Source organism: Anoplopoma fimbria, chromosome 16 (assembly GCF_027596085.1).
Source record: "Anoplopoma fimbria isolate UVic2021 breed Golden Eagle Sablefish chromosome 16, Afim_UVic_2022, whole genome shotgun sequence".
Taxonomy (NCBI): domain Eukaryota; kingdom Metazoa; phylum Chordata; class Actinopteri; order Perciformes; family Anoplopomatidae; genus Anoplopoma; species Anoplopoma fimbria.
Window position 1 is genome coordinate 16,579,390 of NC_072464.1, and position 24,447 is coordinate 16,603,836.

Here is a 24,447-nt window from a genome sequence, read left to right on the forward strand (position 1 = left end):
TGCTCCAGCCAAAACTTGGAGTCTCTTACTATTTCTGGGTTGAGACCCCCACTTTATATCTACTGTGCTACCTCCGACCGCCACCTCCAATACAGACACACACAGGCAATGCACCAAATTGAGTTGGTTATGGTTCAAGAGTCCCACCACGGCATATAAAGTTGCTCTGAGCATCAACATGAAATGACACAATAGGAATATATGAATACATTCTGGAGAGCATGAAAACCCTCGCCTCGTGGGATAAAGAGATGAGGAAGGAAATTGAGAAGAACAGACTTTATGATGCTGTGAGAAGCTGTGGGGGTTATTTTATAGACATGAACTCCCTCTGTGGATTATTTCCTTACAACAGTTTACACATGTGTGTGCTATGGCCAGCGTATATATATATATATATATATATATATATATATATATATATATATATATATATATATATATATATATCCTTGTAGCCAGTGTTTTGGTACTTTTTGTAAAAAGAAAAAAACAAAGTTTAATGAAATCTTAAGTAAAGAGGTAAAAAATGAAACACCAAAGTATGGTTTACATCTTTTACTACCTTGTCATTTGCAAGTGCCTTTATCATTTCAAGTGTTGATTGTATAAATAAATGTTATGTTCTAAATGTTATATATATATATATATATATATATATATATATATACACACACACTGGCCATAGCACACACATGTGTAAACTGTTGTAAGGAAATAATCTACAGATATATATATATATATATATATATATAAGTACCAGTCTTAAATTCAATGGTTTTTCTTTATTTGTATTTTTTTCTACATTGTAGATTAATATTGAATACATCCAAACTATGAAGGAACACATATGGAATTATGTGGTAAACAAACAAATGCTCAACAAACCAGAATATGTTTTACTTACTTCTGACTGGTACTGTATATATATATATAATATGGACTGCTTGCATACACAGAAAGTCACACTTGAAAGACTGAGAGGAAGGGAGAGCAAATTAAGACATCTGTTGGATTAAATATCCTGTATATACAAACTCAAAATGACTTATTTTGCTTGCTAAGCCTTGGCATTAAGCAATTATAACAAATGTCTTTGTTACAAATAGACATCTTATCAGTTCCTTTGCCTTCATGCTGCCTTCAAATACTGCATGGAATATTACACGTCTATATTCAATGGACATTAATAAACTGGTAAATAGGACAGAGGTCCTAATCCAATGTTTTAGTTTACTGTTATACATTGAGTTTTATTAATCTATTTCAGTAAATGCAGTGGCCACTCTTCAAAGACAGTCGGACAAAACATGACTTCTCCTGTTTTTCCCTTACCTGTTCACAGACCTCTGGGTGCAATCATACACCTCAGCATTCAGATGGCATTCTTCTGTAGTCCAGACTTTTATATGGTTCTACAGTCCCACAGAGGTGACAGGTGTTAATATATTTCTCATTAATTGGCATCATAATCTATAATTCTACTGTAATAATTGCTGCTGTTATTATAAGTAGTCTTATTATATGAATCATGTATGTCATATACATTGAATGTGTTGTATCTCTGTTATGCTGCTCATTCTGTACACATGACATCTATTGCATTATGTCCATGCTGGGAGAAGGATCCCTCCTCTGTCCTCTCCCAGAGGTTTCTTCCTTTTTTCTCCCTGCTAAAGGGTTTTTCCTGTGAATGTGAGGGTTCATGTGTACAGATTGTAAAGCCCTCTGAGGCAAATTTGTAATTTGTGATTCTGGGCTATACAAAATAAACTGAATTGAATTGAATTGAATCATTTTCACAAAGCGGGACAACGCTTGTCTGATCGCGATGGGACAATTTACGAGGTACAAGTGAAGGCGGCATGAAAGTCCCGTGGTGACGTCACGGGGAGCAGACGAGTCAGTCAGCTGAGGGAGGAACTCCGACGACAGAAAGTCAACCAGGAAGCCCGAGCTGCTAACCCGAACCACCGGCCACAGGGAGGGTTTTAACCATAGCAGTCAAAGAGTATAACAGTACAGGACTTGTGTTTTTTGTATTTCAGTCGACACACAGCAGAGACATGGCTTCCCTTTTCAAGAAGAAGACTGTGGATGGTGAGTAGGCTCTGTGTGTGGAAAGCTAAGCTGACTTGTTTTTAGCTCCCGGTGTGCAGACTGGCTGTGTTTGTTTTTCCATTTGTTTTATTGATGGTAAATCTCCTATGTACACTCAATGCTAACTCGTTGCACCTGTGTGACTTGTTACACGGTGATCTAATCACCAGCTGTCTGTTAATGTGGAACAACGTGACTTCACTGTTACACAACAACTAAAGTCTAAACACAAACCGGAAGCAAGCACCAATATTCATAATAAGTGTGTTTTAAAAAAACATTCAATATGTAATGACAAATAGATGTATTACATACTATTTTTTTTTTCAGTTTCATATTATATCATTGGAATGTATTTATTGAAATTGGAAATGATCCCAAAGATTACTCTACCTCACATCCAAATCTCACATTTCCTGTTTTGAAAAGACATTAATAAAGATGACGTCACATTACTGTCTATTTGTGTTTGACACAGACTCATAAGTAATGTAAGCTTGCAGTGCTATAATAAAAACAACCTTATTACAAACTGTGGGATACAACAGTGTGATATAAAGGACATGCTGTTAAAATATGACATATCATCATCTGTAATATACAGTGCTGTCAACATTGTGAAAGCCTTTCAATTGAAGTGTTTCCGTATTTGTCTCCAGGCTAGGTAATCAGCCTCACAAGGTCAAAATGGGAAAACCAGCCTCTCATTTATCATATTTAATGAATCAATTATTCCATTTCAAATACTGATTATATTGACTCTTAGGGCTTTTCCTGAAGGGATGGCACATTAAAGTTAACCTCCTCTGGACTCCACGATTATTTTTTGGAAGAATTCCATAAAAAGAAAGTAAAAAAAAAAGTATTTTATCTGCATGTTTCCAAATACGCTTTGTTGTTTTAAGGTGGATCTCTTCACAGAACCGCCTACCTACTCCTCCCATCATTGTCATTCCAGTTTCACCCATACCGATTCATCTGCATACTGTACTTACTGCGCCGTGTTGCCTCCCCTCCATGCCAAGCCGTTGTCATGTCTTCTCATTGACGATTCGCAGTTTCCATCTCGTATTGTTAAATTCTCTCATCTTTTCCCTCTCTGGACGGAGTTTTTTATTTTTTTTAGTTGTTGCCTTGGGTCGGGTGGCTGAAACGGTTTCTGGTTATTTGGCGAATGGAGTGGGGGGGGGTTAGATCACACATATTTGTAGGACGATATCCCTCCCACTTTGTAACGTTGGCGGCACGTCACCTTATACGTGTACATGCGTGGATCCCACAAGTGGTCCAATGCACTGACGTGTTTATGACCAAGTTCATGCTTGATGAACTTTTCAGAAAGAATAAGGCACTTTTATTCATTTATCTAGAATCAATTGTTCAGTTTGTCCTTTTTTTTAAACTCTACATGTCTTTCTCGAGAACTGGTTTATTGATGTGTAATTCTGTGCTCATCTATTGGCATCCGTTCGTCCCAGAGGACAGATTCCTCCTGTTTTACGCTTTTTAATTAAAGGTTTCTTCATTTATTTGACCTGTTAAAGGGTATTTTGGAAGTTATTTTAAGCTGATTGTTAACTTTATTTAATGCTAGATGATTTGTCAAAGATTACAAATTCTGAAAAAGATATCATGTATGTATTGTGCTGTGTATTGCAAGGTCCAAAAGCATCCAAGAATTTAAACAGAATCTGGTTTTCGTTATTTCAGGTGATTTCTGATCCATTTTCAAACTTTTATTTTCTGTAGTCATTGTTAAGGCTAAAATAGAAAATATGCTGAAAGTGCCACAACTGCAGCTGCATTTATTTATTTTTTTCTGGAGGACATGAAGATGTGTGTGTGTGTGTGTGACGGTGATTACTCGGGTTGTCCCTCACTCTGAAGTTGTGGATGACTTCAGGGTCATACATTATCTCACATGAAACCAATTTCTGTGGTTGTTGTAGAGCTGACTCAATGTTGGTGTGAGCTGTCCAAACACTTCCACAGTTGTCAGTGTCACTATGCATTCCTAACGTGCTGCTTGTTACTCTGTGGTATTCTGCGTGCATGTGGTAACTCAAACATGCTCATCATTAATCCACTGAATAAATGGTTCAGATTTTTTCCAAAGTCAGGCAGCTGACTCCCCTTTCTAACTTAACATTACACACAGCAATGTCCAAATGGAAAAAATATGCTGATTTTCAGTCCATTCTTTACAACTTCAGTTATACTGTGCTGAGAATAACAAAGATGAAATGGTAGAGGGCGATTCATAATCATCCACATAAAAGAAGAAAAAAAGATTGTACTCAACATTCTTGGGGTTTTGTTCCAATTTTTTTTAATTCTGATTATTTTGTCTATGCAATTCATGAGTGATGCCACATTTTGAGACTGGACTTGTGTTACCATCAATACACATAGTGAAGTTGTACATGTTTGATAAGATCAAAAGTAAAAGTAATACATGTAATCACGTAAACTCAGAGAGCGTGTTTTTTCATTTAGATTTCTGAAAAGGGCACTTAAGTTGTTATAAATGTTCAGTTATTGTATCTTTTCACAAAGTTTAACATGTCTTCCTTTCTGTCTCTCTCCAAAGACATAATCAAGGAGCAGTCGAAGGAGCTGCGTGGCACTCAGAGACAGATCGTCAGGGACAGAACAGCGCTGGAGAAACAAGAGAAACAAATGGTGGGACCACACACACACACACACACACACACACACACACACACACACACACACACACACACACACACACACACACACACATACAAAAGTCTGGGGAACAAAAGTATCTCTAAGGTCATTTTCCATAGATTTCTACATATTGCATCACTGCTTTATTAAGACCCCCCTGCTATCCCAACACATAGCTATAGATGCATATCACATCCTTTTACTACAATCTGGGATGGAGCCTGATTGGCTAATGGGCCTAAATTAATAGCAAGAATGATCTGGTGTGGTGGCTTTGCTTCAGGCAAGTCAGACTCCTCTCTCACACACACACACACACACACACACACACACACACACACACACACACACACACACACACACACACACACACACACTCAGAATTAGACGATAAGGCTATATTCACAGACATAAAACATTTCCCCTCTCTGAAAGATGAAAGAATCTGGTTTCCTCTCCCCTCTATTGTATTAAGTAAATATTACACAGGACATAATTACCTCCCCTGGGAACCCGATTTTTATTCCTCATTAATGCTTTCCGCTAATTAGGCTAGTTTTTTTTAAAAGCTTTGTTGCACGTTTTGAATAAAAGATACTTTCACTAAGAAATGGAAATGACCTATATTAGCACTTTAGCACAATCATGGCTTAATGTTGCCCCCCACCATGCACCCTCAAACGGAGTGCAACCACACAAATTCATACTGAATAAAAGTGGCATAGGGCAGTAGTCATCCCCCAAAAATGACAATTATTTTTAAGTCAAATTTTCTATGTAGCTTGAAGTTAGGTTAATAAAAGTATCTACCTTGTTTCTCTTTATTTTTGTTGTTGATTTTAGGTCAGTTTTCAACCATAGAAAAACATAAAATTGTGTGAAACGTTGCTTCCTGATACAAAAATACATTGAAAAAGCAAGTTAATTAAAGAAATAGTTTTTAGTCATGTGTAAAACAGTTGGATTGAAGCTGCTGTTGCAACACTTTGTCCATCTTTTGTTCAGAAAAATCCTTTTCCCTTGTTTCTACGTTAAGATTCCCAGCTCCTACCAGGAAAAGTCCTAACAGCCTCACATTTGTGTGCTGCTCTCCTTCATGTCTAGGAGAACGCTCTCTATCCATCACATCCCTCCAGACCTTATCTGTCCTTTTCTGACAGGGCAGTAAATAAGACATTATAAGCTTCACACCGGGAGAAGTCCCCCTGCTCTCATCTTTATCTTTTCCCCGTTAAAGCATTCATAGTTTTTCAGATGACAGTGCAGTTGACACAATTATTATCACTGTGTTCCTTTTTTTTTCCTTACACAGCTCTAAATTGTTTTCCTCCATGGCATTAATTAGATTTTTTTCTGCTCACCAAAGCAAGTAAATAACGACTGAACCAAATGCACCTGTTCTCTCTCTCTGTGTGTGTGTGTCTCTCTCTCTCTCTCTCTGTCTGTGTCTCTCTGTGTGTCTGTCTCTGTCTCTCTGTGTGTGTGTGTGTGTGTGTGTGTGTGTGTGTGTGTGTGTGTGTGTGTGTCAAACTGAGAGCCGCTGAGTGGGGAGTTTCTATTGCTTTATCAATCATTAATAATTGATTGTTGTTTTCTGAAGATGCTTTTAGCTCACACACTAGAAATAAACAGCTCATGCTGGGGCTGTTGTACATGCTGTAGCTGTGCTGAGGGGCCTGGCTATCCTTCTGTAACCTGCAGCTCCTCTTCTGTCTCGTGGGATTGCTCACATACACTGGTGCCCACACACAGGTTCCCTGTGGGCATTAGTGTATTTTCTGATGTTTACCGAAGCTAAAAGCATGGATTTGCTTGCAAGTGTGTGTGAGGCCTGATGCAGATGACGTTATTCACTTTGTCTATATTTGCAAACACATTGGTCTCTCGGGAGCATCGTGGATTTATTTCTGTTTGTTTATCAATGCAGAGTGTGTGTGTGTGTGTGTGTGTGTGTGTGTGTGTGTGTGTGTGTGTGTGTGTGTGTGTGTGTGTGTGTGTGTGTGTGTGTGTGTGTGTGTGTGTGTGTGTGTGTGTGTGTGTGTGTGTGACTACACGTTTGTGTGTGTGCGTGTATTATGATTCATATGGTACAGAAAGAGGAAATCATCTAAGCACTTTGCAGGTCATAAGATCAGTAGCAGCACGGAAAAGTTATTTACATAATAACATATTACACAATATACTCTGAAAAAGCCCTCCTGAACTTTCAGAGTCATGAAATGTCTCTAAAAATGGCGAAAAACAATGCAGAGGTACCTGTAGATTTATCCTCCCAGCTGACCAGGCCGCTGATTTATTCCCTCCGTATTGTACCAAGATCTTAATGTGGCTTTGGACATGGTTAATGTGGTATTGCTGAAACGGATGGAAAATTAGCGGCGCTCACTGACACTTTAAAGTTCACAAAACATTACTTTGATGAGAAATGTATCTGTTGTGAAAGGTAGCCGCTCCGCTACGGCAAATCTGCAATATGGGCAGCCTCAAACTCTCTATTTTTCTCGGTGTGTATGCTTATACACAGGAACATTATCTCAGATGACTGGCTTACCCATAAAACCAGGAGACACTAGGGCTCTCAATAGCTTCGGGGGATTTGTTCCAGATATCTTAGAATTTGGAGCCGTTAGTGGCTGCTCCATCTGCTTATTTTATTGTCATACAATATGGGTTCCATTGTCACAGTTTTCATTTGCCCACTGACATTCTCACATACTTAAATTGACACACTATTTTCCCTCTTCCCCCCCCTTCAGGAGGCTGAAATCAAGAAAATGGCTAAGAGCGGTAACAAGGAGGCGTGTAAGATTCTCGCCAAGCAGCTGGTTCAGCTGAGGAAGCAGAAGAACCGCACATACGCCGTCAGCTCCAAGGTCACCTCCATGTCTACGCAGACCAAGGTCATGAACTCACAAATGAAGATGGCAGGCGCCATGTCCACCTCAGCCAAGGTAAGGTCCTGGACCCTGTCCTTCACTTCAGCTCGTCTGAGGTCAGGTTTTTAAAATATGAAATACTCACATGCCGTGTGTTTCTGTTTTGCATCTGAACTTGCTTCCGTGTTTAACCCGTATCAATATTTTAGTGTTGGAATGAAAGTATTAATCTGGGATCCGCTCATGTTTAAAGCCAAGACTGGTGGCGTCATTGTTAATGAAGTGTGAAAGGTGGTAATTGGCCAGGAGCGATGTTCTGTACAGAGACTCCACAAACACACACAGGTCAAATATAATTAGGCGTCAGATTAATGGAGTGTTATGAGCTGCGTGTCTGTTTTCAGGCAGCGAAAGAGAGAAGATGTGTTAATTGTTTTACGTCAAACGTACACAAAGTTCGTTTACACACAGATTTTCCCAGAAAATACATAAATTTAGCGAGTAGTGCAGCACTTTCCTGTCGCGTAGCTATGGGTTAACATGGTTTAAAGCAGTATGTCAACGACTGTTAAGTGCAGACAGGGATTTATATCTAATGTGTTGTGTCAGGCCAAGCTGTGAAAGTATGCCATGCTGATCTTTCATGGGAAGGAAGGAGATGCATAATTTAGAGTTAGTCCAAGTTTTTTTTCTTCTATTATCCTAAATTGCTAATGAATTCAGAGCAAGTCTTCTAAAGCCCTATTTCACAAAAATCTCTTTGAGACACACTGATTTGCAATAAGAGCATAAATCATCTTGAATTTGCTCCTTGGGAAATTACCTTTTCTGTAATATGCAAGGTAAGTTACCAAGAGTAGGTTCTCTTTATGACCACTATGTGCTTCAAATCTTTTTCAGCTTCATTCCATTTTTTTTGCGCATATTTTATCAAATGCTCATGCTGAAAAAAGAACCCTTAACTGCCATTTTGTTTGTTTTGTCTTGAGCAGATCTTGCATTATGCTGCTTCTCCTCAGTACCAGCTTAAAACCTCAAGCTCAATTCTCTAACCTTTCTTTTTAAATCATGTGTACAGACTATGCAAGCAGTAAACAAAAAGATGGATCCCCAGAAGACCCTGAAGACCATGCAGGACTTCCAGAAGGAGAACATGAAGATGGGCATGACCGAGGACATGAGTAAGGAGTCATGAAGCACACATGCACACACAAAGAACTCTGGTATTTACAGGCTTGCCAAAACCAGATTGTCAGGATATATGTGAACGGTGTTACGTTACTTGTGTTGCAATCTGTGTCCGGATGACGGAAAGAAAAACATAAAAGTGTGATTGTGACCATGATAGAGAGAGGCTTTTCCATTTGCTTAGTGGGGATGCTAGCACATAAGAATCCACACAACTACACATTTACTAGTTTGGAGCACATTTGTAAGCTTTTCTCACTCTAAAGTCCAAACTGTGACTGAAAATCAATGTGTTTGATTTAATTGACCCGTCTGTCCTCATCTCCTCCCTTCCTGTCTCACAATCTGTCCAGTCAACGACACTTTAGATGAGATCTTTGATGACTCTGGGGATGAAGAGGAATCGCAGGACATTGTCAACCAGGTTCTGGATGAGATCGGCATTGAGATCTCAGGAAAGGTAAGAAATTCAGAGAGAGCGAGCTTACTAAAAACTTTATACTATCTTCTGTTTGAAAAACTTTAAGCCAAAGGGGCAATTTAGAAAGTAAAAGCACATTTAACACATGTAAATGATCCCCCACTAACATGAATTGAACAATAATTGTTCCACATGGCTTTTACTCGACTGTTTAAATGTATTCCAGCTGCCACATGGTGGGGCTAGCCTCCAGCTCTTCTAACCATTATGTACTTTTGTCTGTGTAACTGCCAGGCTGCCCATCTGCTGTGTGTCTGGCTCCCCCTGGGGGTCTTTATGAGTTATTACCTCTCATAACACAATGCACAAACCCACAAACTGTCCCATTTTTTAAAAAAAGCCCCCAGCTGGAGAGAACAAACAGACAAGATTCATAAAACCCTACAAAAGTTTTTTTTAATTTTATTTAAGGGGGGGAATTTTATTTCTTGCCTAATCACAATAAAAGACTGAGCAGAGAATTCTCTGAATGCTCTCGTTTTCTGCACTTTCTGGGAAAAGCTGAACAATAAAGCTTTCTCAATCAACACAAAAGCTGGAAGCAAGTTACAAAACTATTACTCATAAACTATGGTAGTTTTTGGAGAAACATATGTCAGTAAGTAAGCAGCCTTATGTGTTGTTTTAATATTCAGTGGAATTGTCATTCAATATATAAAAGTACGGCAAATAACAAGTGCTGAAAAGCGGCTTCATTTTTCAAGACAAAAGCAATTTAATAAAAGTTCAAATGAAGTCATTTAATTATGCCTTTTGGGTGGTGAGTGCCAGGTTGATGTAAAACATGTACAATACCAGGTTGAAAAGCCTTAAGGATGTTGCAGCACAGAAAAGATTCAACCATCAACCAACAAACCTGCAAAGCCATATTATACAAGGGAAGGACTGAAGAGGGATGAGAAGTGATTTCTTATTTCTGATTTTCATGCAAGTGAAGGACGATTGATGGGGGAAAAAAAGCTTTTATAACTGTTGCCCACTTGCATTAACGCTGTGGCATATGTAATTTAAAGGGACATCACAAAGTATTCATGCAGTATGAATTGTTTCGTGGAGATAATAGTTTTTTGTGATTTTGTGTGTGTGTGTGTGTGTTAAGTTTGAGTGTGCCTGCTAATGGGATTTTTTTCTGCCCATGTGTGTTTCCAGATGGTGAGAGCTCCAGCTGCAGGAAAGAGCCTCCCGAGCGCCGCCTCCTCTAAACAGGCCACCATCTCCGACGACGAGATAGAGAGACAGCTCCGAGCTCTGGGAGTGGACTAATTGTCTGCTCTGTATTAATATTCACATTGTAAACCTGTGCAACATTAATACTAATTGATACAGACTCTGTTAGACACATTGTTAAAATGTTACAGGTGTAACGAAGGGTGCACACACACACACACACACACACACACACACACACACACACACACACACACACACACACACACACACATAGGTTAAGACATTCAAAGACATGCAGGCAGACATGTTTATTAACACGCACACACACTCACACTTTCTTTGGCATGTTGCCTTACAGATCATTAGGGAAGAACGTCTGGTCTATTTATGCGAAAATGATATTTATTAACATACTGGAGGGGCCACAGCCTAAAGGTGGGCCGATAGTAGATGTTTGACCTCAAGAGTTCTCAACCACCTATGCTCTTATTTCCTGTACCACCAAGCTCTATCTCTAGAAGGGCTGCAGTGTAGAGACAATGGAAGTAGCTTCTCCCGTCTTTGAGTCATATAATCTATCAGCTTTTTACGTGGCTGAAGATGGATGGTCTTTCCCCAGCAAGTTTTAATAAGCAAAGCACTGTAATTAAAAAAAGAGCTTAGGTGTTGTCAGTAACCAGATGGAACTTTTATTTTTCCTACTCGCACCATTTACGCAATCCACTTCCTTCGAGGAAAAAACCATCCTCTTCTTCATGTGCGTGTCATGTGGGTGAAATACCCCCGGACTGAAACGGGACACGGTTGCTTTACCATGCAAGTGAAAGGGTGAAAAAGCCTCATCAACAACTGGGGGCACCTTCTCCACACAAATCAAGCAACTGGTCAACTAGCTAATTAATTATCATGTTTTTTTTAAAAACCCTTAGGTACGCTACCATAGTAACTGGAGATGATGTAACTCAGACAAACATGTGCATGTGAAATGTATAACTGACTAGGGTAAGGCCGTCACTTTACTTATAAAACATTTCTTACATAATGAAAGATTATTTACATAATGCATGAGGTGAGGTGGACTGATCCGAGGGAAAGCTTTTAATTTGCACCACCGAAGATGTGATGCTGTACAGATTGTGTGGGAAAACTTAATCAAACATAAATTAGGACTAATGTCAGACTGGCATATCGAAGAGTTTTGAATCGATTGTTTGATGCTACCGAGTAATCAAATTAGTTGTTTTTTTTCAATTATTATTCTTGGTTGATCTGATTATGTATCTTTATATTGGACATGGGGTTTACAGTGATTGTAGGATGGCACTAGTTCTGCAGTCCCTCCTCTCTTTCAGCTGCTGTGCAGTTACTGTCATATGTAATTTAAGCTGCCTCACTCACAAACACACACACACACACACACACACACACACACACACACACACACACACACACACACACACACACACACACACACATACACATACACTACAGCAAGAAAATGATAGGAGCGTTTGCTAAAATAACACTGTGATCCAAGAGATGTTTTCTCTCCCTCAGAGCTGAAGCTGGCTCTTCTCTGCAGTGATTTCCTTAATGCCAGCCGGCGTCGTGAGAAAGACACGGATATGTTTAGTGAGGTTGACTCTTTGTCTTTCTCTCTCGCTCTCTGGCCTTTTGATCCCACATTGATTCCCATTGCCAAAAAAAAAATTCTAATGTTTTCATTCTTGCATGCATCTGACATGTACAATACTCTAATTCATTACCTTTTTGTAAATCAAACTTTCCCCTACATTTTAACAGTCTTTTGGGATTGTGAGCAGAAAACAATGTTTTAACAGATTTCAACATACATTGTTTGAGTGCAGTTCCATGCTTAGGAAATTTCCACACTTTTTTTTAAAGGTATATGTATACTCCTCTTTATTTGTTTAGTCATTGTAAAGTGACTCTGTAAAGGGTTGATGGCTTTTATAAATGAATAAAGTTTCTTCAGGTACGGGTTGGTGAGCCTTTATTATGTTTTCTCTTTAAAGGACTAACTGATTCTTTACATCTCTACAGACCATTTTTTTCTATTTTGATCTTTTATAGATGTATTTTTCTACCGTTACAGGCAGACATTGCTTCTCATTTATTTCCATATATTGTAATCTCTTGCAGCCTGCTCAAATTTAAGCATCAATCTGATTAGTCTGCTAATAGATTTTAATATCATACAGATATATATATATAATGAAGTAAATAGATGGATCCAAATGTATAAGAAACACCAGCATGGTCACTGCAAAATCATTAGCTGTCATGTAAAGTGTATATCCTTTTTAGTATATAGAAGAAATGGGATTCAAACATCCTGCTTTTACTGATGCATAGCTTTCCAGTAATACCGCATCAGCTTTATGAATTTCAGTTATAGAAAACTATGATTTTTACGAATTAAATAAGCGGTAGGGCCCCAATGTTCTATGAGCACATTAACTGTGAAGACGAATAGCAAGAGTCAAACTTGAATTTAAGAGGTGTAACTTCAAGAGCTGCAGTGTTAAAGCATCTGTGAGACCAGCACTAAGAACCCTCTTAATAGCTTCATCTTATTCAGCATATCATGCCTATAACTTTCCAGTGTAAGGCCTCAGAAATGTGTCAGCAGTCGATGAGCCTGCTGCATTTATTTCCCCTGACAGCGCTCCAGTGAGACAGCTGCACATGAATCACAGTGGGAGCTGCTAGTTCCTGAATGGATTTCTTCCATCTTTATTAATGAATCTCCAGTGGCACACCCATGATTTGTACAGTTCATGCTGTACACATAACCTGACTCTTCTGATGTATGTATTATAAGGGTCATATCCTGAAAATAGTAAAAGTGAGAGATGGTACATGTAGCTCTGCATGAAACACAGTTCTCCTTTATTATCGGAAATGAATTAAACTGATTTACCTTTAAGGGCCTGGGTACAGAAAGACAATAGCTCAGTACAAGTGTAAGTTTTCTACTAACCAGCTATGTTTCTGGCATATTTACTGGCTGTTTTCAATCAAGTTGATTGAAGGCATTTTTATATCTATCTGCCAACAGTACAAACGTACACATCATTTTCTGGCACCAATTAATGGAACCTGATGTAAGATGAACATAAAAGCCGAGATTTTGTTGTGAAGAAATTTGTGTTTGCTTGTTTCGTCACTTTATTGAGACGTCTGTACATCAGTCATCCCAACCAGGTCAGAGCCGTGACTGGCTGATGTTCTTCTTTGTATGACACTTTGTCAAGGGAACAACAACAAAAGCGTAACGTCAACAAATATGAAAAATGAAGTCTATCTTACAACAGGAAAACAGCAGACCTCAGATCCATTTTAGTTGACCAAAAAAATGCCAGAAAGTTTTAGCTTATCCCTGACTTCAAACCATAAATCAAAGAAGTTGCACTCAGCAAAGTAGTTCAACATAATATATTAGGTATCAAATAAATAGGTTGTTGTGAAACTTTCAATATATTACTTTTTTGAACATCTATATTACTTTAAATAAAACCAACATTTTCCATATAAGACTGGTAATTAATGCATCATCTCACAACAGCCACATGTACATAAACAAATACAACTACAACACAAAGATTCCAGCTGTTAAAGGCACAGGTCATATTTATGATTGTTTATCTGCACTCTGGTGCTGATAGAGTTCATTATATTTGGTCTGTGTAAATAACTTTCAGTATGCATATAGCAAACAGGGCACAGCTATGGTTCATGGTACATTAAAATGTCAGGTCACGAAAACTGCTGCGTCAAACCAGCATATGAGATAAATGAAAAGCTTTTAGCTTCAACTTAGTACCGAACTGCATGGCTTTCACCATATATAAATAATAATTTAAATATTAAATCAAATAAATTGTTACAAATGCATCAGCAGCTGCTTTATGCAAAATGAAGGGAGTTTTTGTTATTGTAATTTTCTGTTTCCTGTCTGATTTCTTTCAGATATTTGATTTCACAATAACAGTATTTCACCAGCTGTGGTCATGAGGGAGCCTCCATCAGGTTGGAGGTGAACGAAAACTCTCTAGCTGAACCTCATAACTAATTTATTAGTCTTTGTGTTTTACTCATCTGTGCAATACAGTGTGGACTGAGTTTGTTCAAACAGGAGCTGAGGTTGAGACTGGTTTTGACCCGTTTCTCTCTTTGGCGTCTGTTGCAGAACCAGACTCTGACAACCTCCTTCTCCAGATGGAGGCCTTTGGCTATCCGGGCTATTTCCTGGGAGGACGGCTTGCTTTTTTCCACAAAGCTGTGCTCCAGGGCCTCTTTAGCTCCAAGGCTGCAGTGCGGAACAAGGGAGAGAGAAGAAAAATGAACTCTCTGCCATCAAAATGTCATCGTATGATATGCATGTATCTTTGCTCCTTAGAGTTTAGGGGTCTCCAACAAGTAGCTCGCGAGCTCCCAGTTTCTGAGTGGCTCGCTAAATGTTCAAATAAAATGTACATAAATTTGATAACACAAAGTCCCTTTGTAAACCCTTTTCATTTTCTGTCCAATCAAACGCACAGACACGCTGCCACCTTCTTACACAAAATGATTATTTGCTGGTCAGCTCTCAGTTAAACAAGTTACACTGCTTGGTTACAGTGACACCGTGACATTAGGGTGATTTCAGCTGACTGGCAAGGAGACAACAGATTTAACAAAGAACGCAGGTAATGACCAATAAAAAGTAAAATGAGAAGGGTCTTATATCCGCCAGGTGTGTCTGCAAAGACCACTGCTGTATTGTGTGATTTAATTAGTACAATCAACAATTGGCTAAACCCCCGTCTAGACACCAATGGCCTGTAAACTCAACAAGCAGTACGCCTGCTTAGCAGCGGTATCGATGTAGCGATGTACCCAGCAGTGTGAGTGACAAACTAATGAAGAAGTCAAACACAGCAACAGAGGATTTGTTTAGTGGCGCTGGTGTCAGGATTGTAATAGAAGCAATTACTGCAGTGGCTGAAACATCATTAGGTATCAAATAAATAGGTTGTTGTGAAACTTTCAATATATTACTTTTTTGAACATCTATATTACTTTAAATAAAACCAACATTTTCCATCTAAGACTGGTAATTAATGCATCAGCTCACAATACCCACATATACATAAAGAAATACAACTACAACACAAAGATTCCAGCTGTTAAATGCAGATGCAAATGTAGAACAACAAAGTCATCATTAAAGGATCATAAAAGTAAAGGACGCAATGTAAAACTTGGTGCGATGAGTAGCACCAAATTTGCTCGAGGAAGGAAAAAAAGGTCCTGTTATAGTTGATACCTGATAGTTGTTCTCCGTTTCCTCTTGCGCTCATTCATTCCTATTTTATCATTGTACAAGGCTGCAGGAAGAAAAACAATACGTTGTTAGTGTTGTTACTGGAGGAAAAAAAAACACTCAGTGTATATATGTAAGGCGAAAAGGTTGGTAACCTCTGTCCTAGACGGTGTACAATCAGTGTTAGATCTCTTTATCATGCAAGGAAAAGCGTGGCTATAATACGGTAATGTCTAGCAGACCATATAACACTAACTGAAAAGTGCATTTGCAACTTGCACTGACACATTTTTTTAGCTCAAAGAGATAAGATGTGCAGGTAAAGATTAACTTTTTAATAAATGCTCTAAATGAATGATTGATGGAGTGGAGTAGATATGTGTGACTCACCACCGGCCAGCTCAGCTTCGTCAAGCCATTTAGCCAGAATGACCTTGAGTTTGCAGGCATTCTTAAAGCTCAGCTGCAAATTTTCAAAGCGGCAGATTGTGGTCTGGCTGAACTCTGAGCCGTGCACTGCAGCAAGAGCCTCGCCTACGTTTGTCTGTGTGTAGCCTGGAGATCAAAAGCAACAGAAACGCCTCATAGAATACCCTCGAGCAAAGAATCAGCAGAAACAGAAACATTCATGGTGAGGTCTTTAATTGGTGCAGTTGGGTTGTGGGCTAATTTTCAGCTTTAATTATTATCATCACTTAGTGGCGATACTCACCCAATTTGATCCTCCGTATCTTGAAGTCATTGGCAAACATTTCCAGCTCTCGTATCTGTGGGGAGTCCATGGCAGGGCATCTTCTGGGTCCCGCATGGTCTTCCTTTGGCTGTCAGTTTTCATCTCTCCAATACTATGGCCCCCAGGGCCCTCATCAGTGGAGAGGAGTGCCGGGGGCAGTGAGGAGAAACCATGGCTTAATGCACAGGAACCACTACTTAGACCATGATCCGGAAACTTGTACAAGCAAGGAGTAAGAGACCCTAGAGAGGGAGAGAGAGAGAGAGAGAAAGCTTGAGAGGGGGAAATTTGTTGGAAGGTGTCTCAGGGGAGACCCTCAAACTGTCAGAAGGGTGCTGAAAGCAGCATGGCCACTATTCCCACATGGATCCTGACAGCCTTTATTTCCACAGCAGAAAAAAAGTTTTAGCATGCCACTGCGAGACAACCCTGAACTACTAAGAACAAAAAACGCTGGAACCTGCAGGCTGATATTTTTGTGTAATTGTTATGATTTTGTTATCAAAGCCCACATAGAACATTTTTTTTAATTAATATGAAGACTCATATCACCTGAAAACAAAAAGTATGCACCATTTTTTTGTATTTTGTAAGTAAGAAAACTTAATGAACCCCATAAGGATTAAGTAGCACAACCCTGAGGAAGCTCCATTCCCTGATAAAGACTGTGCAATGAATTTAATAATCAAATCATTTGTGTGTGTATTAAATGGTATTATTTTGCCTGGCCCTTAACACATTATATTCCAGATATTCATCTCTGCAGGCTACATAAAAATGTTACACGCCGTTCACATTTCTTGCTGAAATACTCTTATCCTTGGCTTCAGTGTTAGCACACAAAGCTGAGCTCACTTCTTTGATTTCAATGGCCTCTACTATGTGGGGAAAAAAACAAACAAACATTGCACATAACTTTTCTTTGAAAGGTTGCTGATGTAAAACACACACTAGACTATGGCCTTAAAGGTACAAAATAACGAGAGCACTTGAGCATCTCAATGACATGGCGAAGCCTGTGCCGGTGGCTTGGAGCTAACGATGCTAACAGCACTGTTTACCTGAGGTTTGGAGCAACGCTTACACGTCTACGCTGTCGTAGAGGGGGTTATCATTTATGCACTTAAAGCACGCACAGTCAGCATTTCATAGCAAAGGACAAATAATCTTGCATTGTCTTGTTTGCTGCTATATTAATGTTTTAATATCATATAATGCTCCTTTAATATTCAAGGTTCTTCATTATTAACTCTACCAAGGAGGCTTTGTCTTTGGTTTGGTTTGTTGGTGTATTTGTCTTTCTAAATAAAACTGATTTTCAAGTAACTTGGTGGAATGGTGTAGCAGTCTCTAAAGAATAACCCATTACGTTTTGGAGGGGATCCAAATCACGGGTGGACACATTATTTTTCACTTATGGAAACGGCCTTGACAGAGCACACTCTCTGAGTGGCCTTGTAGTTTATACAAGTGGCTGTTATAATGTTGAGTGGTTAGCTGCAGCGGAGCTTGTAAAGGTTGCTGCCAATCACTGGTTTCTTTCTTTTGTTAGTATTAATGATAGGTTACTGCCAGAGTAACAGATGGGTCGATGACTAACTGTTATTTGGAATATGATGCTTCTCATTGCATCAACACTCTGCACACAATAGCCAACACCTGATATGTGATTTAAGTCTGACAGCAACCAAATGTTGGCTTCAATCCACTTTGACCTATTCTATGGATATTCTTTGCTTTTGATCCTATCAACATTGCTGGAACGGAATCTAAGATGAGCAATGCAACACCCCCCTCTTGTGTCATGGGGATTGTAGTGCAGGGAAAACTATATCATAATAACTGAACTTACACTGAACTGAATTAACAGATCCAGTGCTACGACTGCAACAAATCCAACATGAAGGTTATAATGTTCAGTTTTTACCAGCTGTGACAGCGACGCTGGTATTGTTTTCACTCTGTGAATCTGTGTGTGTGTGTGTGTGTGTGTGTGTGTGTGTGTGTGTGTGTGTGTGTGTGTGTGTGTGTGTGTGTGTGTGTGTGTGTGTGTGTGTGTGTCATCTTGGCATAATGTGGTCCTGGAGACACCTACTGAGGCGGGAACTACCACAGAGACACTTTTGAGTACCTTGACAATTGTTTGTATGTCTGTAGACAGATTTTCTGACCACGACAGCGCCATAAACGTGCAGGACTCAGTCACAAAACTTTATAGATGTGTAGTTTAGATAGAAAATTAAGATTTTGTGTGGTCTGAGCAAGGTGGGGCAAAGGGGCCCCTGGCTCAAATTGGCGTTTTTGGCTGATGTGATCCCATTGCACCAAGCAATACTTCTTTTTATACCACTGAGATAACGTTTCTATAAAAGCGTCATCTGAATCTCTGAGCTAACTAGAGATGGGATTATATCAGCCCTGATGCCATATTGGGATGATGGCCCTTTCTCCACTTCCCACCATTGTAATTCTGCCCCCCTTGCTAGGACCAAACCCTTCTTTGAACATGGCCTACATCATTTTTATCTCCTGCACACCTGTGAAGTTTTGTGACGCAAATTCGGGCCATAAAGTTGGCCTGAAAAACGAGAGGTACCAATAGCCCCTTCGTCTCCCTTGCTCAAACCGTGCCCATCCTCGATATCGACCTCCATTTTTATCTCAAGTACACATCTGTAAAGTTTTGTGAACACATCTTGTATGGTTGCGAAGCTATCACGGTGCTAAAAATATAAACACCTAGCAGCGTAGGAATATAGTTTCATCCTGTTCTCCTCACCATGTTGGAGAAAGAAAGAAGACTTTGCCTCGTTTGTGCCTATTGCCTGCACTAATGTTCCCTAAAGGGTTTACACACAGTTATGCTGGAGTGCACACAGCAGTTTGTTTGCGTGCTGTGGAGACAGACTGAACAACAAGTAACTTTGAAAACACATGTGGGCTCAGTGGATGTGTGAATGCTCCCCACCCTCCAGCTGCTGTGTGCTGCAACATGTGCACTATCCAAAGATTTTGTCAGCATCAGCAGCTGTATGCTGAGCAACAAATAGGAAGCAAACTCTTGACTAACTGCTCAGCAAACGGTTGCCTTTTCACACATCCATCAATGGAGTAGCATTAGCAATTGTTAAGGAGTTGTGTTTCAGGCTTCCTAGTTAATGTATATCCTTTGAGCTCTGTCTGTCTGGTCTCCAGCAAAGACTAGTATACGAGTGTATCTGGCTCTTTAGCTTAGGAATGCTGACCTGACCCACCAGATGGTTGTTACACAGAACCATCCAAGAAGCCGTCAATGAAAACTGTTGGGGAAAAAGGTTAGACGCTACAAAAATACATGTGGCAGGAGATTGGATGAACCATCTGTCAATCAAAATCTAACCACAGCGGGTCTTGAGAAGAGCAAAAACATCCTTTGCAAGGAGAAAACCCATCAGTGCAGTTTTATTTTGCTCTTCTTTTAATAAAGATATACTCTCCAGTTCTGATATTACTGATCCTATTGCAGCATCTACGCGAACAGTTTCCTTCTCCGTGTCGCACACAGCTGGTTGGTCAAACCAGCAGTGCTTGTAGCCTGACAGGATGGATTTTCCTGTGATTTGTGATCCCACATTCTCACGTGATCATGACATCACAAGAATCCAGCTGCCGTGCAAGATAAGAGGAACACTTACCGTGTGCTATTTTCTGCTGGGCAGGTAGCGTACAATGTTAAACAGTGGCCTGCTGTGGCTGAAAACAATGTTGATGAGGTTAACAGGCCTACAAAGCTTCATACAGCTGAGGGGAACTCCAGAGTTGATATCTCTCTGTGGGTCCATAAAGCAACAGCTTCACATTACACTTAGTCATTTGATCCATTGTTAATATAAAAAATAGATGAGCACAGCCTTACAAATGAAAAGGCCAATTTCTTTGTGAACTTGTCTCATCCACTTCACATAATTACAGAGTTTTGTTTAATTAACTCTGTTGCTGCCCTTTCCTCTCAAATATCCCTCTGCTGAGTGCCGTTGTTGACCACTTACAGCAAGTTTCATTTAAAGTTGACCTCCTGATGGTAATTCTAAATGTGGCCAGCTGCCTAATTTTAATCTTAATGTATTTTAGCACAGCCTGGGACACTGCAGACCGTACACTTTTATAAGACCACATATATGAGTAGGTCGGTGTCTCCAAGTCTACACTCCAGTGGTTAAAATCCTATCAACCTTGTCTGTTCAAAGACAAGCAGCAATCTTATTTCCTCTGCAAAAGTTAATTGTTCTGTGCCAGCAGGGTTATATTTAAGGTCACATTCTTTTTACTCAGTATTTGCCCTCATTTGGTTATATTAAAAGAAATAGATTTTCTTTAACAAAAACATGCTTTAAAAATGTGATACTTGAGTCAGACTTTGGAAGGTTATGTCTTGTTGTATGAAGCCCCATTTAATTCTAAATTGTGCTTTGAGGTAAGTGACAGCAGAATAAAAGAACATCAAAACAAACCACATCGCTCATACTAAGAAGATTATTAATAACATTTTCCAGGGCCTTCCAGTATAACCTAGTGAAGTTTGCAAGGTTCTTTTTATTTTCTTAGGTTTTCCAATATCAGTAATTGCTCTTACATGTAAGCTTTTATATGAAATGTTGCATACTTAGTATGGCTTATCAATATCAGCAGAGGGAGCCTTTTTTTGTTTGGATTAAGCAACTGTTTGAGCAATTACATACAAAATGGCATTGATTGATTCATCTTTATAGAGCTACATGTTGACTTTCAAAAATATTTTCTGGCAGGTATAAAAAGACGATGATGATTGACTTGAAATTGGCCCCAAAATCTTCTGGCACAAAAAGATAGAATATCTTTTAACACCAATACCATTCCCCCTGACAGTTTTCACAGAACCACTTCTATATTCATGTTTCTGCTCTCTCTGCAGTATTCGGAGAAAGTGGCAAGTCGTCTGTGACTGTAATGTTTAACAACTGCGCTGAAGAGCGCAAGCATTGGGCGAAGTAATCAAGTCTGAAATTGATTTTAACTGGTAGCTAATTTTAAATTAAATGGGAATAAACAAATTGCTCAATTTAATGGATTTAACTGCAGGCCAGGGAATGATTATGTGTGTGTGTATGTGTGTGTTTGTCTGTGTGAAAGACTGATAGTGAGAGTGTATATCTGATCGTTACCTTGCAATGGATTTGCACCGCCTACCATGTTGGGGTGAGATACACCGCATGTCTGCAGGATACGAGTCTGAGAGATGCTGGCAGAGAGCATCTCCTGAGCTACAGAGAGAGAGAGAGAGAGAGAGAGAGAGAGAGAGAGAGAGAGACCTTTGTTATTGTCTGCATGATAATGATCGTTCTCATCCAAATCATAATCATAATCATAATCGCATGAGTCTTATCAACAAAGTCATCAACTATGCCAATCATCAGATCTATGGCACCCTGACGATTAGGCCACTACTTTATTTCCATTGCAGCATCATTTGATTAACACATGAGTTAAAGACCAGATTAAAATTCTTTAATTTTTTTTAATTAATTGTTTGTTGATTGACTAACATATTAATTACAGCTTTGAAATAGTTCTCACAAATACCATCACCACCACTCACCTGCCATCATGCCATAGGTGGCCTGCTGGTTGCTGTAATGACAGGGGGCGACTGGGTAATGTAGGCCCGGGGGGCCGTTGCCAAGAGCGTTGCCGAGGGTGGAGGTGGACAGGTGCATGTGGGAGCGCTTGGAGGGCTGACCCAGGGACAGCCCAGAAGATACTGATGGAGACAAATGTGGTTACAATCTGACCAAAGTGCAAAAGATCAGCTAATAAAGAACTGGAGAGTGTTGGCTAGGATCTGATCTGAGTACAGGTCAGCTTTGAATACGGGTCAGACTAGAGTTTGACTAACATGGGGTTTTGAAAACTACCGTATAATATATGATGATGAAGATGATGATGATAACTGCTAATATAAACTGCGAGTATTTGCAAATATCGTAATATCATTCTAGTGCTATTGCTGACAGAACAGAAAGCGATGTGAGTTTAGTTTAAATGGAGCACATTTATTCTTTAAACTAGAAACTGGACTTTTGTTGATGCTCTTGTCTGATAAGTGTATTTAAATAAAGCTGAACACTGCGCTGGTCATGTCCTGTGCTAATTACATAATTATTCATGTATTCATTTTTTTATCCATCTTGGTGTTTAATTCAAGCACTAATGTGTTGATATGCACTCTGAGGTACAGTAACACCAATGTAGAGACTGTGGTGTGTGTGTCATGTATGATGACTTGACCAAGGCTTATGAGGCTGTCTTAAACATCAATAAAAAATGCTGTGCCACTGAGGGAAAATCCTGCCATAATTGAACATTTGACTTCTTTCCTTATTCCACATTGTTCTTAGTTTTTCATTTATATCAGATGGCAACTTTTCACATTTAGTTCATAGACTCTTTAAAAGAAAGAAATCAAATATAGGCCATCAAAATTCCACAAGTACAGTACTGTCTGAGCAGAAAATCTATTTCAACTGACTGGCTGCTACAGTACATACATTTAATGACTAATGTTCTGCATCATTTAATCCAATCATATCTAAGCTATAACAATCAGCAGACACTAAAACCTGCAGGAAGTTTTATCCAAAATGCTCCATCTCAGAAGAAGACCTTGGGAAGTTTGCTATACTGATAACATATCCTCAAAGCAATTATCCACTGAGTAGAGACAGCTGGGCCAAACCAGATGATTAGATACATTTACATAATTTGGGTTGGCTTTGAAAAGATGTATTTTTTCAATTCAATTCAAATCTGCATTCACGCTCAGCTTGGGTAAATTGTAGCCCTATAGAAGCAACTTATAGCCCTACGTGATACATTACTCACCTGCAGCACCCATGGGACTTTCTATATAATCGCCCAATGTCAACACGAGCAAATCTCACTTTGTCACAGCAAGAAATGGCACAATGCCAGTATCCTTTTTCCCTTTGGCCTCACAAGGCTGAAGTGGAAGACTGAAGTAGTACAGAGCTGCCTTCATGCTGCTGTTATTTAATATCCCAACAACACTGTGAATCATAGTCCATATCATTCAAACACTATACACTTCCACTCTTCTCTCACTTTGCCACCGTGAAAGCCTCATTTTTACAGAACAATATGATATGAAAGAGAATATACTCAACGTGACAGGACGGTTTACCTGCAGAAACCATGCTGTGAGCATGGGAGCTGGCTGGCAGGCAGTCACCGGTAGAGGCGTGGTGCATGAGGATTGGCAAGGGTGAATCTCCAGTGAGCTGGTTGAAGGAGTCGGCGCTGAATACCTGGCATGCCATTCTTCTCTGGCCTCACTGAAATGGTAAGCTGAAGTTTGAACTCTGTCTTTTCTTTTCTTTGCCTTCACCTTCTCTTGCTTTAATTGGTCTTGCCTGCCATTTTTGCTTTCCTTGTCCTCTTGAAATCCCTTCCCCTTTGCTCTTCCTTCTGTTCGTCTTGTCTTGGCTTTTGTCTTCACTCTTTGGCCTTGTCTTGGTCTCGCCGCGCCTTGTCTTCTTTTTTTCGTCCTGTTCTCCCTAATTCAGCTGTGCACAGTTCTCACTTCAGTCACTTGGGAATATGCAGTGAGAAAAAACTAGGAATGGTTACCTTTTCTTTGTATCTCAAAGGGAAATGGATGTCAGCCAGAGCTCTCCACAGTTTGCGACACATCTGTAGCCTCAGCCAAGACTCTCGAAAGTGATTAGTGATGAGCTTCAGATGGAAGTTACTATCACAGAAATATCTGCTCAAAGGTGTTACTCAACTATTGCGCTTTTTCTCACTGAGGCCTCTGCAATGCATGTCCCTGTCTCGTTTTCTCTAT

The 24,447-nt window shown here is 39.6% G+C and overlaps 2 protein-coding genes across 2 annotated transcripts; one reads left to right on the forward strand and one right to left on the reverse strand.

Moving 5' to 3' along the window:
• Positions 1-1,888: 1,888 nt before the first annotated feature.
• chmp2ba (charged multivesicular body protein 2Ba) lies at positions 1,889-12,498 on the forward strand. The gene is made up of 6 exons (XM_054615309.1): positions 1,889-2,100; positions 4,691-4,782; positions 7,548-7,742; positions 8,746-8,848; positions 9,209-9,315; positions 10,486-12,498. Exons 1-6 carry the CDS (start codon positions 2,067-2,069, stop codon positions 10,597-10,599), a joined length of 645 nt encoding a protein of 214 aa, XP_054471284.1. The 5' UTR covers positions 1,889-2,066; the 3' UTR covers positions 10,600-12,498.
• A 954-nt stretch (positions 12,499-13,452) lies between these two features.
• pou1f1 (POU class 1 homeobox 1) lies at positions 13,453-23,920 on the reverse strand. Its single transcript, XM_054615808.1, is given in 9 exon segments — positions 13,453-13,460; positions 14,640-14,839; positions 15,839-15,899; positions 16,226-16,390; positions 16,548-16,626; positions 16,629-16,810; positions 21,749-21,847; positions 22,183-22,344; positions 23,785-23,920. Coding segments are annotated over 9 exon segments (1,092 nt in total).
• Positions 23,921-24,447: the final 527 nt, after the last annotated feature.

Coding starts and splice junctions, on each gene's coding strand:
- chmp2ba (XM_054615309.1), top strand. CDS start 2,067: ATGGCTTCCCTTTTCAAGAAGAAGACTGTGGATG. Junction 7,743..8,745: donor CCATGTCCACCTCAGCCAAG/GTAAGGTCCTGG, acceptor TCATGTGTACAG/ACTATGCAAGCAGTAAACAA. Junction 9,316..10,485: donor GCATTGAGATCTCAGGAAAG/GTAAGAAATTCA, acceptor GTGTGTTTCCAG/ATGGTGAGAGCTCCAGCTGC.